General features: G+C 32.2%; 1 protein-coding gene across 1 annotated transcript in view; it reads right to left on the bottom strand.

Annotated features, from left to right (window-relative positions):
- PHIP (PHIP subunit of CUL4-Ring ligase complex) overlaps positions 1 to 15,046 on the bottom strand; it is a 134,401-nt gene that overhangs the window by 52,920 nt on the left and 66,435 nt on the right. The window contains exons 16-18 of the mRNA XM_012791157.3: positions 6,480 to 6,608; positions 4,623 to 4,848; positions 532 to 669 (exon numbers count right to left, since the gene is read on the bottom strand). Of these exons, the coding sequence (XP_012646611.2) occupies positions 532 to 669; positions 4,623 to 4,848; positions 6,480 to 6,608 (493 nt within the window). The remainder of the gene's footprint in view (positions 1 to 531; positions 670 to 4,622; positions 4,849 to 6,479; positions 6,609 to 15,046) is intronic.

Raw genomic sequence — 15,046 nt, 5'->3', positions numbered from 1 at the left:
ATAACTATAAATTATTAAGCCCCAAGGATGTAAAATCATCACTTTAAAAAAACACTTAAGTATTTTTTGGAAAAGCTCATAAGAAGCGAAAACAAACTCAAAGACATTTATGGTTCATAAGTTTGCTTTAACTTTTCTCTTAAAGTTTAATAATATATAACAATAAGGGTGATGAGATGTTCAAGAATGTGGCTTTGACTATGTTTCATAAATTATTGAAAAAACAGATTTTTAAGAATTTTTCTAATGTTTACTATATTAGTAAAATTTAGAAAATTAAAATTAGAAAAAGTTTTCTACATGTTTACTATAATCTGGATTATCTATAAACTGAACTAATTATCTGTAAGTTGAAATTTCATATTATGAACCATTTTCTTAGGGCATTAATATTCTACAAAACCTTGATCCTTTTGGCAGCCTAATATTACATTTTATGGATGTTCCACAGTTTAATCACTTCTTTACTATTTGAAGTGTAGAGTGTTTCAAATCTTTTAATATTTCACTTAAAATAAAATTCCTACTTACCTCTACTTAAACGGCTGGTATTACTGACACCTGCTTCACCAGAACGTCTCAGGTCTTGCTCCTGTTGTAGTCTTTGAATCATACTGTCCAGTGGGCTGACCTCCTGGTTTGCTTGCTGACTTAAAACTTGGTTCAGTCCTATGCAATACCACACAAAATACTAAGGGATACTTTAGTCACTATTTAAACCATTTTACTCATCAATCTCACTTATGAGTTCAGCATTAAACATAAAGTTTGCTTGGATAAGAGACCTAAAATGATCAATTACAAACAATGGTAGGGGAAGAAAAACCCTGTTCATCTTAATTTATTAAGAATAATGAGGATGAGGATGATTGCTAACTTTTACTAAGTATTTACCATGCCTCAGACACTCATAATCCTTATGGTAACTCAGGTATGTATTAACTCCACTTTATAGATAAGAAAATCAGAATAGCTCTTCAAAGTCATATATCTAGTAAGTAGCAAAAGATTTTCCATTTAGATCATAGTTTCTTTTCAAATGAAAAACTCAGTTTCTCAAAAAAACTTTACTGCCTCATTTATTCAACAAATTCTTGAGTGACTACTATGTGTTAAGAACTATGCCAGGTACTGAGCATCCAGCAGTGAATAAGAAACATCCAGATCCCTGCCCTTCAGGGAGCTAACATCCCAATGGGAAAAGTAAACAATAATGCTGTAGATAAAATATAGAGTGTGAAAAATGGTGTTAAAATAAAGAGGGTGCTGAGAAAGAGAAAGGGGGGAGGGAAGAGATAAGAACTACCTATGGTTGAGTCAGAAAAGTCAAAGAAGCCCTCTCAGAGAAGGCAGCATTTGAGCTGAGGCTTGAATTAGCCATGAAAGAGCCAGGAAAGGAACACTTCAGATAGAAGCAAAAGGTACAAAGCCTCTGAAGTATGGAGGAACTTCCTATATTTTAACCCATCCTACTTTTACAGCATCAACTCTCACCCTCAACTCTCACCCATACCAGTCATATAGAATCACTTGACTCTTCCACCTTCCTAACAAGAAAATACCTTCATGCTTTCAAACTTTTGAATAATTTTTAAAGTGGGAGTATTCAAACTTTGGAATACTCCCCTTTAAAGTTTAACAGAAAAGTTCTAACTTATCTTTCAAGCACCAACTAAATGACTACTTGGCACCAACTATTTACTCTGTGAAATTTTCTAAACTACCTTTGAAAAGAATTAGCTGCTATCATCTTTCAGTTCCTTAAACAATCTATACATATCTTAGTATTTAGCCAAATACACAGCATAAAGGAAGCAAACTAGTTCCCCAAAAGCATGAAGTGTCTTATTTATCTTTATAGTCTCTAAATCTAGTATAATGCTAGTAGGCATTTAAAAATGTTCAATCCTGCTGAATAAATGAAAAAAGTGTGTTATAAAATATATGAAAAATATTACCATGAGAGTAGAGAAGGGAGCAATTAAGATCAAATGTGCAGGTATATAAGAGAAGATTTGATCAGGTTAATTGGGAAGAGAAGGTATCAAGGATATTTTGAAATGAAATAGTATAATAAAGATACACAGAAAGAGTAATTATATGTATTGAATGCATAACATTTCATTTTAAAATATAAAACTAAAACTAAATAGATAAAATAACTTGTTCAAGGTCACAAAGCTCAAGTAGTAAAAAGCAGACAGAAGTAAAAGTTCAAATGTCTATACATGGCTCTTTCCTGGTCTGCTGCTAGGAAAACATGTCATGGTTGAATATTGATGAGTAATCTGATATAGCTCAAGTTTACAATTGAGGAAGCACATTTAAAGTAGGCTGTCTAGTGTCAATATACCAAAACTGAATTCAAGCCAATTTATTATTACAATAGCCAGAATCTATTTTTACCTATAATAACTCTAAGAGATTTATCAAAATAAATTTTATTATAGATCTAGATTTGCAAATATAAATACTATAGTTAGTAATGATACAATTTTTTCAAAATTTTTTACTTTTGTATGAACTATTTTTGTACTCATTAAGTCTAAAATAATGACAGAGAAGATTTTTATTTTATTCTGTGAATTAGAACACATTCAATTTTATGGATTAGAACTTTGTGAGTCACTATGAAGTCTTATAATTGCTATAGGGTTCTTTTGTGGATACTAATAACTGGTATCTATTTCACTTTTAAGATGATGCCCACTTTATACAGAAGAAAAACCACGGGACTGGACTGAGAATCAGAGGTGGTGTTAAAGTCTCTTAATTTCCATTAAATAATTCTGTTACTTTTTTCTTCTCTTAACTTTCAGGACTGGAGTATCATAGGTACAAGGATTAAACAAGATTTATGAAAGCCCTTTATAAACTATTAAACAGGAAAAAAAAGTAGTGTTAATTTTAAGTACCACTGATTTTAATACATGAGTCTTTTCCTTATCTCCCTGTGCCTGAAACTCCAGCTATATATTTATCTTGAGACCTAGGTACAATCTGAGTCTTGTCAGTTTCTCTCCAAGAGACTAAAGACATTTCTCTTAATTTCAGTCCTATTCCTAATATTAATATTTCTCTAATACTGAGACCTCTCCAATCTGAACACTTAGATTTCTTGACTACTACTTGTTCTCAAATGCTTTGTGTTCATGTACTAAGACATATCAGTCTCACATATCCCAGATATTCAAGTATGCTGGACTGCCCTACTCTCTCTACAAGTGGCAGTAGGGATGATTCCTCTCTAATGCTTCTACCTTAACCCTCCATTCTAAGTAGGCATGGCTAATCCCAAGCGTAGTCCTTTCCTATCCAATATGTCCATCTTCATTGCAATTTTATGCTTAATCCTTTAAGAAACATAAGACGTGGGTTTGCTACAATGCAATGAGATTGATTTTTCTGTGCTACTTATAGAATATAAATTCATTTTTAGAAGTTCCTCATCACAACATCTATTTAAAGATTTTGTCTGTTACAGCAGAGTCTAGAATTTGAAATATTTTCATAAGCATTTTTCTAGTCTAAAATATTATTAAGGATTCATAATGACAAAAGTGGTTTAATCTTCTTTATAGGACCTCTCCATTATTTTAATTTAATAAAGTGGTTCTACATTTCTTGTCAAAAGGGACAGAGGGCCAGATACAGCAGCTCACACCTGTAACCCCAGCACTTTGGGAGGCAAAGGCAGGAGGATCACCTGAAGCCAGGATTTCGAGACCAGCCTGGGCAACATAGCCCAGGGAGACCTCATCTCTAAAAAAAATATAATAAGAGAATTAGCTGTGTGTGGTAGCATGTGCCTGTAATCCTAGCTACTCCAGTGACTGGGGCAGGAGGACTGCTTGAGTATAGGAGTTCAAGATTATAGTGAGCTATAATTGTAACACTATGTTCCAATTTGAGTGACAGAGTGGCCCTGTCTCTTAAAAAAAAAAAAAAAAAGAGGGGGTAGGGAGAAGAGGAGTCTATGTCCCTTTTAACTCCCATTCAATTCTTCAATGAATTTGACTTTCATACTCCATTATATTTCACTAAAACCACTCAACACTTTTCGTCTCTATCTTATTTCTTATAAACCTTTGAAGATGTATCACTTCTTAAACAATCTTCCATTTGAATAGGACACCTAGTCTTTGTCTCTCACATCACACTATTACTCCCTTTAATAATATTCATCACAATTTTTAACTAAGTATTTGTTTATAACTGTGTTTATTAATCTACCTAACCCACTCCAAGAGAGCAAGGATTATGTTTGTTTCTCACTATTAAATACCCATAGCTTAGCAGATGTCAAGGAGCAGACAAGATTATCAACAAATGTCACTGAATGAACAGTAAATGAACTGACTTGACTCATACCAAATAGAGAAACTCCTATTAGTCCCTGGGGGTTATAAGTAGATGTAAACCAAAATTACTGTTTAATCCCTAATGTCCCTTAATTATCTTGTAATTTTTAAGCATTGTTAAAGACCTTCAGAGAAGTATAAAGCAATACTTTCACTTCTCATTTGCTTAAAACAATTGAAGACAATGTTTTCTTTAATTGGCAATTTTAACATTTTAATGGGAAAAAGAAAATTTGGTTATCTATGCATATGAGCACCTACCTGAGGAAGTTACTCCCATCTGAGGGATGAGTTGCTCCTCCCTGCAATTTTCACGTCCAGGAACTAATCTCTGATATCTTGATGGATGAGGATTACCATCAACATCAACCAAAAATGGGGGAGGCATAAGATGAGGTGCTTGCTGAGTCTGTTCATCTAATACAAAATTGTTGGCATCACGGATAAGTGGCCGATAATCACTATGAAAGAACATCTGATCTGCAATCTGTAAAAAGAAAAGTCCATGAAAGACAAGAAAAATAAAAATTTATCACTGTTGAAAAAATCTGTATCTCTGATGAGAAACAAATATGGTAAATATTTACAACATCTCTAATGAGAAACAAATGTTAATACTTAATACAAATCATAGTATTAAGCAATAATTAAAAATATTTCTGGAATTAATTATAAATGGGTATTTATATTTTCTACATTAAATTTTAAGATCAGAAAAGTATGTGTTTTAAATTCTCTCTGAAACAAGGATGAGATTGTATATACAGTAGTTCCCTCTTATCCACAGGTTAATTTTCTGCAGTTTCAGTTACCCACCATCACTCAGGGTCTGAAAATATTAAACAAAAAATTCCAGAACTAAACAACTTGTAAGTCTTAAACTGTGTGCTGTTCTGAAATCTCATGCTGTCCCTACTGGGACATGAATCATCCCTTTGTCCAGTGTATTCCTACTCTCTGTATACACTACCCACAGTTATTGTATAGGAAAAATATAGTGTATGTACGGTTCGGTAATATCCGTGGTTTCAGGCAACCACTGGGGGCATTCAAATATATCCTCTGTGGATAAGGGAGACTACTGCATTAAAAAGCTACCACTAAAAATAAGCTATTCAATACTCGATTTGAAATTCAATGGTAACATCAAATCTAGGCATAAAGTAATCAATAGTACTTTTACTTTCAGAGAACTTCCATGCTTTACCTTAAATCCCTAGTAAGCATGATTGATGTAATATTAACATAAAATATTAACTTCGGATTTTCTAAGAGTTAATAACCATTTTCTCTAAATTTTTTAAGATAATATAAAATTATTAATATATCTGTAACATATCTGTAACTTCAAATTTTTATTAGTTAATTTGGAATTTCTTACACTAAATTATAAACTACTCCATTTTTACTATCTTAACCTTTTATATCACTCCACCACAAGTAATTTAATTCTTTTAGTCACTAATCTTAAAGAGACGATCTTTAATTGCTGGGTGTGGTGAAAACACCTATAATTCTAGCTACTGCGGGGTTGAGACCAGAAGATTGCTTGAGGCCAGGAGTCCAGGCCAGCCTGGGCAAAACAGCAAGACACCCATCTCAAAAATTAAAAAGAGAGGGAGAGAGAGAGACACAGGGTCTTTAATAGAAAACATTAGCTAGCTACCATCAATAGGTTATACAGCTTTGAGAACCATGTAAAAGCCACAGATTTGTACTCTAGCTAAAGACATATTAACTATGTAAATAAAATATTTTATATAATTTCAAAGAGCCACACTATAGCCAATACCTTCTATCCCCAGCTTATATACCTCAAGAAAGAACTCCCATCAAAACTGCTCCAGCTGGCTAAGTAAACAGTTATTCCTTCCAATATATATATACATATATATATATTTTATAATGTCTGTTACAAAAAAGTGAGATTTAACAACTGCCATGTTTTCCTCTTCCTTTCTAAAACATAAGTCTCCAACCTATTTAAAATATGATTCTTCAAACTTCATGCTGAATGCAAAAATGTTCATGCTTATCCACTCAAAAAAAAAAAATACAACCCATACATATCCATTGATTAAAGAAAGAAGGACATTATGTATGTTCATCATACTGTACCTTGTCATATTTGCTACTAGACCCAAAGCCAAATATTAAAAGATGTCCATGAGAGTCTGTGCATGCAAAATGCTGACCATCAGGAGAGCATTTGCAGTCAAATACTGCACCATGTCCTTGGCCTTCAATCTGAAATATATTTAATCAATAATAAGAAAATTGCCATCACAATATAAAGAACTGGTTGGTCACTACTGTTACTATAATTTTATGATAAAAGATGTATAAAGTGTACATCCTAATGAAGTGAAGATTAAATATAAAAAACATAGTACAGTAATAAAATTTGTGGATATTTATGAAAATGTCAGATTCACAGCCTTAAAAACCAAAATACTCTATCCACAGACCAGACACAATTCAGGAAATAAAGAACACCAATCTCCCCCACCCATAAAACTTTGCTTCATGTTTTAAACCCAGATGTAAAATGTAATTGAGCCTTACATTCCATCTATCTTCATTCAATCACACCCTTTCTCCAAAGGCTGGTGACATAGCAAACTGTAGTGATTTTTTGGTTAACTCTTAGAAGTAGTAGCGAAAGAATACTGCTCACATGACACTAAATTTTATTCTCTTTGGTAATAAATTCCCTAGTGGCCTGACTCATCTTTTAAATTGTGAATTTCAAAGGTTAAAGAAAAGGGTTTTTTTACCTGATAATTGTTTTCTGTTTTCCAGTTCCATTAATCCAGAACGAATGGGTTTCTCCCTGCAACCTGTCAATCAAACAGAGGTGGCCAATCACCACTCTGAATTTTTTGCTCTCAGTGATTCTTCAGACTATGTTCCAGTTGAAAACTTCTTTAGCAGTGTTCTGAAAGAGGTAAAAATTCTACCCTATCTAAAGCACATCTAGGGACTGAATTTCAGAAACAACTAAAATAGGGAGTTGACTCCCTAACAAATAACAACTAAGGATGATTTCACAAATGCGATTGGATGTCTGGATTAGCAGAATCGGAACACGCACACATTATCAGGTAAGAAATACCTCCTTTCTGTTCCGGTATCCACTGATCTAGAACAAATTGAGTTTTATTAGTAATATCCCAGGAAATGCTTGAAAAAGAGAAAAGTGGTAATTTCCTTTCTTTGGTATTAAAAATCTGGCATAAGGATGGATGTACAGTTCACTAAATACAGAATTGAGTTAAAAGTCAGAAGAACATTTGATTTCTCCTAAGGTTTGCACTTTGGTCAAAAGAGAAAATATCACTAGAAAAGGAAGGGTTTCTGCCTAAGAAGTTAATATAATACCACAAATGCGACTGCCTCAAAAAGAAAACTACCTTTCCCTTTGGCTTGAAGAAAAGAAGAAATGTGTATAATCGTGCTTATTAATGCTGTTTTGGATGGTGGTAATAACAGAAAAGAATAGCTTTTCTTAAAATGTAATCATATTAAAGAAAACTAGTAAACTAATGTCTAATACACACAGAAACTTATCATAAAAGAAAATGAATCATAAGTGAAACTAGATTATTTCTTGGGTATGAAGAAAGTTGGAGGATGATAAGATAGCAGAGGAAGATAAGTGATTCGAAGTCTACATTAAAACAATTCAAAACCAAGAAAGAACAGAACCATTTCTCCAGATTAACATAAGAGCATACATAAGATTAGCAGCCATATAGCTAGTTAGGCATTTGCCAAAAATGAAAGACTGTAAGTAGAAACATCAGGATTTAAGTCTTTATTTTTCAATGTGTTCCTAGTCAAATGGAAAGTTACATGAACTATTATAAATAAGTAACCATATGAAAAAAGGAGACCTCTAAATAGACTTTTACATCAAAAACTCAAAATTAAAGAAATGAAATTGCCTTAGCCTTGTGTTGTTAGATGATTTATCTCAGTTCACTCATAATTTCACAGAAGGCAAGAGAAAACAAAAAAGCAACTACTTTATAAATCTACTCTAATGTTTTCAGAACTGTAATACTATTATAAGTCTAAGATTACAATTTTAAGTATATAGTAGTACAGAGGAAGAGACCTGAAAGTAGTCCAACTCAGCAATGACAAAGGAAATCTGATAAATGTTCATAAGCATAGTATCCTTCATGTGATGTTTAAGCAATCTTATCCTACATTTTTGGAGTAGAGGGAAGGGGAACTAATCAACCCTATGCCCATATTATTTACCAATGTTGCCACATTTACAATTAGTAGATCTCTAAAAGAATCTTTTAGGAGAGTTGGAACTTATAAAGCTCTAAAAAACCAAAGAAAAAAATAACAATCATATTTAAAATCACTATGTGTCCTATATGATATATTCCATTGTGAATATGGCAAGATGGTATCAATTTTCTTGTATGGCATCTGTTTAACTACAAAGTTACTTTTATACAAAGGAAATGAATACATTTCAATCCTATCAGAAAAAAGGAAAAGTATATTATTTGGATTAATGTTCATTAAAGGCACTAAAATAATTTGCTTTTACTCATGAGCCAATTAGAAAGGTGCTTCTAATCTTATTAAGTAAAAAACCAAAAAACCAAGTTTATCTTTATTAACAGCTCTTCAGATAATAAACACCCATGCCTATAAAATGCAGACTAGGCTTTCCAAACAGTTGATGATACTAAGTAGGAAAAGATTTTACTTTCCCTATATAAATAAAAATACACTAGTTATTTCAACAACATATAATATGATTAACTAAGCATACCAGGAAAATAAGTTAAATATTCCTCTCTAAAAAGGATTTCATCTTTTTAAACCAGGGTCAAAGTATTTATTTATAAGAAAGAATTCTCAAACCAAATTTTAATAATGAAGGCACTATTTGATTATATACACGTAGCTAGAAAGCAATGAGGTTTACTTTCAAAAACCAAAAGAAAATGTCCTCTCTATCCATATCAAAGGTATATGAGCCTATCATAAAATTGAATGTACTACACAGCAAGAGAATGAGTCAACGTAAAATTTAATACAGTATATCGCTTATGCTAGCACTTACAGCATGCTGTAGTAAAATAATTAGAAAACAGAATAAATTAATAAGTAATAAATTTTCAAAATATGTGCATTTTAGATAAACTTTTTCTCTAATAAAATCAAGTAAGCTTGTATGTTATTTGGGACATATGTAAATAAAGACCACATAATAAAACTGACATACATTAAATACCAATAAGGAATAGCTGAGATAATCCATGAACTAGTATATATCAATAACCACAAAAATTTTAAAAAGAATGAATTTAAGAAAAAAAAAGATATATTCAGCCATGATAAAGGATTTTGTTTTATTTTTTAAAGCAGGAAACAAGAGAATCAGACATGTTAAAATAATGACTCCCTCACTAGAAAATTCTCATACTTACTAAAGAATTCTAGACATATTACCAAAAAAGTAGTATAATTGTGTTATAATTTAGAAATTTTTACTGAACTTAAAAATATTAACTTACTACAAAAATTTTTGAGTTAAAAGCTTCAATAACGATAGACTTACTACATTTAAGAAAGAATACTGGTAAAGGGGGATGCTATAACAACTTCTAACATAATTTTTGTGAAACTAAAAGATGAATAATTAAAGGAAACAGAGGAATGAGGTCTAAGACCCAAACAAACTCTCCACAGAAATGGGCAAATTAACTAATCTCTCTGTAGAATAACAGAGATAATTTAAATGATCACAGGAGTCCTGCCTAGTTTTAAAATTCTACCACATCTGATGTTCAGGAAGGCTTGTTGAAAAAAAAAACCAGATAAATCTGGAAATGAAGTATATTAAAAGCACTAGAATGCAGATTCCAGGTTTTACATTAATCACAAGGAACACACATATATATATACACACACAACTGAATATGGGATGTACTTCTGGAAGACCTCAACACAAAGTAGGAAGGTTAAAAATGTGGGCTGTCTTAAGCAGAATCAGCCTCTTATGGAATCATTTCAATTCTATAACCAGGGTCAAGTTTTGTCTTATTCAATTTTTTAAAACATACCATTGATTAGAAGAAAGCATCTTACCTAGAAAATACTCAAAAATTTTAAATTATGCATCTTTTAAAATATCCTAAAAATTTTATGAGGTGTACTCATGTCTTCCATATATCTATTAATAATACCATTGTTGTCCAGGTCACCCAGACTCAACACTCTAAACATTAAATCTTTCCTCCCTGTCACTTTCCAGCCCAATCCCTAAATCAGTCAGAAACCACCAAGTCTTATATACAACGTTTTCTTCACAAATTCCATACTATCCACTCCTACAATTTTTCATTATGACTCCACTGACTAAAGTAGTTCTCCTTACACCTGAAATACTACTACTGGCAATCAAACTGTTTTCCTCTTATCTTCTAGATTATCCTATGATTTACTTATATATGCTTATGAAATCATTTGAGGCCAGCAACAATCCATCTCATTTATGTTTTTGTCTTATCATCATTTCCAAAATCTATTCCAAACAAACTTTCTAAATTACTGTATGAACATGTCTTAATATTTACCTTGTTGCTTACAATGGTCCTCTTACTTGTAAAATTCATTCTCCTTCTTAATGACTCAATTCCTATTTATCTTTCAAGGCACAGTTGTGATTCTTCTTCCTCAACAAAACTTTCTCTGATCATTCACCCTGAAGTGATCCCTACAACCCTAATACAGTAATTGTGTTTCTATTTGTTATGCTATCATTTGAGACTTTTTATCAATATTTATCTCTTAAGGTATATTTTGTGTATTTTATCTCCCCAACTTAACTGTAAGCTAGCTAAAAACAAGGACCATGTCTTAAGCTTCCTTGCAGTCCTTGTATTTTGTGTATAACACAAAATAAACACAAATATTTGCTAATCAAAATATCTTAATCTGCATGCTTACACTCTATATAATTTCGCATACTTTCCCTTTTAATCATCAAATCTCAAATACCCTTGTGATTGTGGGTCATGGAGTATATCAAAGAATTACTATATAAAAGTAATTCACCAAATATGAAACAGTATGACAAGCTGGAGGGACAAATTCACATTCATGGCAACAAATTTTAAGATATCTTGTCTTTGATACCAAGATATAGATAAAAAAGAGATAGACTCTAAAGAACTCCAGAACTTGAAAAAAGTGACAATAACTAAAGTTTATGACCAGAAGATTGAAGGTAATTCCTTACCCAAAGAAGATGAAACAAGGACTGGAAGTATCAGAGAGTCCTTTTAACACACAGAGTATAGATATATGACAATATCTTGTTAGATGATAATAGACTGATAGAGAGAAAGAGAGAAAGAAAGACTCTTGAAATCCTGATTCATAAGTGGTAACACAATATGAGATATACCTATTTTGAGCTTCTCTTGCTCCCTTTCCTAGATACATACAACTACAATCATTTGCAAATAAAGTACAGGTCACACTGAGAACATGTTAATATCAGAAGAAGTATGTATGTTCGAAAATTTTAGGTGGTAGATTGGCAGCCTCTGCTCGTTTGGAACGTTGCAAGGAGAAATATATTGTTCTGGATTAGTGGACACTGGAACTTTTTTTTTTTAATCTCTTAAGTAAAAGAAAGGTTAAGAGAACAGTTATAAAAATAAGAAAAACTTTTTCTTAAATAAAAACTGTTATTTGGAATTTACCCATGAAACAACAAAAGTAAAGCAAAAACCAAATTCAGTAAAACCACTTTCTAGCAAGAGACATATTGTACTCTTCAACTGAAATCAAAACCAGACAGGAGGCAACAAACTACAGCTTTGAATAACATGACAGAAATAGAAAGATATGGAGAGAGAGAGACAGAGACAGAGACACAGCTAGGGCTATAGAGAAAAGAAAGAGAGCAAGAGAGATAAAGCAAAAGTGCCAGAGACATGAGGAAAGCTATTAAACATGGGGGTCTACAAATCCCACTTCCTAACATCTTTTATTTACTACTGATTATTCAAATGGTCTAGTACAAAGAAATGTGAAAGTCTTTTTTCAAATTAATTTAATATTCATTTAGTTAAATGTGTAGTTAAAAATTAGCTGTACTGTAATATTTTAATACAAAGAAGGCCATAAAACAACTTTGTATTTAGGAATACTTAAGGTTATAGTAAACTTTTAACCTTGCCTATACCTCTTTCAGGGAATGGGAATATTATAAGGCCCTCAAAAATCAGTCCAGAGAGTTTACACACACTTTCAAGGTATTTCTGGGAATAATTTGTCTACCTGTTAGCATTTCATTGGAGTATATAGCCTTTAAAGTTTAGAATAACTCTCAACTAAACTATACTGAAGTTTACTTCCTGTCAATGCCAAACAAATGCAGGCTTACTAAAGTTATATCCAACTAGTTTGGAACATTCTAAAGATAAACTACTTGTTTCAATAAAATATCCAAATGTATCCTACTTAAAACCTGAATATTAAAGTTATATAAGAACTGTTCAGCTGAAACAGAGAGAAATAACTGATGTGGTTTTTAGAAGAATGTAGACAAATACTTAAGGCCTAGAATTTAGGTTTTGGTCTTTTTTTTAAGGATAAAGTTATCTTATGTTTATAATTTTCTCCAAAATAATTTCTCTAGCTTCCATCTCTGGTTCATTTAAAATTAAAAACAAAAACAAAAACAAAAAAACAGAAAGGCTTTTCTAATAAATGCTTTTTAAAGTTTTATTTTTAGTTATAGATGAGAAACCAATAGGGAGAGTAAAAGGGACAGATTGTTTATCCCATTTCATGCTCTGTGCTGGCCTCTTTTAAAACATCACTTTATTTGTTATACACTTTTTTTAGGTAACAAAAATAAACCCAGCACCTAACCCCTACCTGCTTTTATCATTCAGATCCTCTATTAAGATGAAAGCTACAGGCTGGCAGAGTGGCTCACCCCTGTTATCCTAACACTCTGGGAGGCAAAGGCGGGAGGATCACTTGAGCTCAGGAGTTCAAGAATAGCTCGAGCAAGAGTAAGATCTCATCTTTACTACAAGTAGAAAAATTAGCCAGGTGCAGTAGCACATGCCTGCAGTCCCAGTTACTCAGGAGGCTGAGGTGGGAGGATCCTTTGAGCCCAGGAGTTTGAGGTTGCAGTGAGCTATGACGACACCACTGCATTCTAGCTGGGGGCACAGAGTGGGACTCTTTATCCACAAAAAAACAAAAACAAAAAAACAATGAAAGCTACCAGTAAAAACAAGGAAAATAAAATAATTCCATCTGTTTTTCTGGAGGATACCACCGGTAAGACGAGAGTCCATTTATAAGATTTTTTAAAATGAAGTAAATTAGGGAATTATTTAAGCATAAAAGGAGGTATATATTTTTTAATCTCAATTCCCAAATTCAAAACTTTTAATTTGGTCACAAATTTAGATGGTCCTAAGATAAAATATAAGAAATTTTAAAAAGTATAACTTATGGCTTGATACAGAAAAAACATCAGAATACTTATCTCAACAATGACTATGACTATCAGTACAATATTAAAATATTAATGTCTTATAATAATCAGCTATTTAAAACTTATTAAAATGTAATGACTTTAATGTCAGACATAGGCATTTAAAAATTCTACTTTTCACTTGAAAAGCTTTGTAAAGATATAGGATTTTTGACTATGTCTAAAATTTCAAAAAAAAATTTTAATTTTCCCAACAGTTAAGCACAGTAAAATGTTGATTAATGCAAAATACTGAATTATCTTTTATATGATTTCTATCTTTCACAAAGGTATTATGAATTTCAAATGGAAAATTCAGTTATTGTTTTAAAAACAGAGACCAATATTATTCAAGCAGTATTCTCAAAATACACTTGACAAAAACTGGTATTTGAAAAAATTTGCATTTATAATTTTTATTCTTTTAAAAGTATACATTTCTTATTTTCTGGCTGTAGGCAGAATGGTGAATTTACTTATATTTTATAAGTTTCAATTTTAACATTCACATTTAATATTACTTGATCTTAATAATACTTAATCTAACCTTTCACCATTTCTAGTAAAAAATGGAGTATTCCACTAGAATTATTCATCTTCAACTCCTTCAAGGTACACTAGATCTTCCACATTATGGTCAAAAAATGTTTACGAGGCTGGATGTGGTGGCTCATGCCTGTAATCCTAGCACTTTGGGAGCTCAAGGGGGAGGACTGGTAGAGCTGAGGAGTTCGAGACCAGTCTGAGCAAGAGCAACACCCCATCTCTACTAAAAATAGAAAAATTAGCCAGTTGTGGCATGTGCTACTCAGGAGGCTGAGGCAAGAAGATCTCTTGAGCCCAGGAGGAGTTCAAGGCTGCAGTGAACTATGACTGTGCCACTGCACTCTACCCCAGACAACAGAGCTAGACCCTGTTCTCAAAAAAAAAAAAAAAAAAAAAAATTTACTAAGCTGAACTGGTGATTACTACTACAGCTTCACATAAGGGACTGAATTTGTACACAAACAGTTTCATGGTATTTTAACAACTCAAAAACTTATTGATTAGCTACATAGAGCCAAACAGCTATTATATAATTGTAGCCAAAAGTCAACATTCATGAAAACTAACAGTGAGAACACAAGCCCTTCCTCAAATACTT

This window comes from Microcebus murinus, chromosome 5, assembly GCF_040939455.1.
Source record: "Microcebus murinus isolate Inina chromosome 5, M.murinus_Inina_mat1.0, whole genome shotgun sequence".
NCBI classification, from domain to species: Eukaryota; Metazoa; Chordata; class Mammalia; order Primates; family Cheirogaleidae; genus Microcebus; species Microcebus murinus.
Note: the sequence above shows the minus strand (reverse complement) of the source record. Positions and strands in the feature narration are given on the sequence as shown.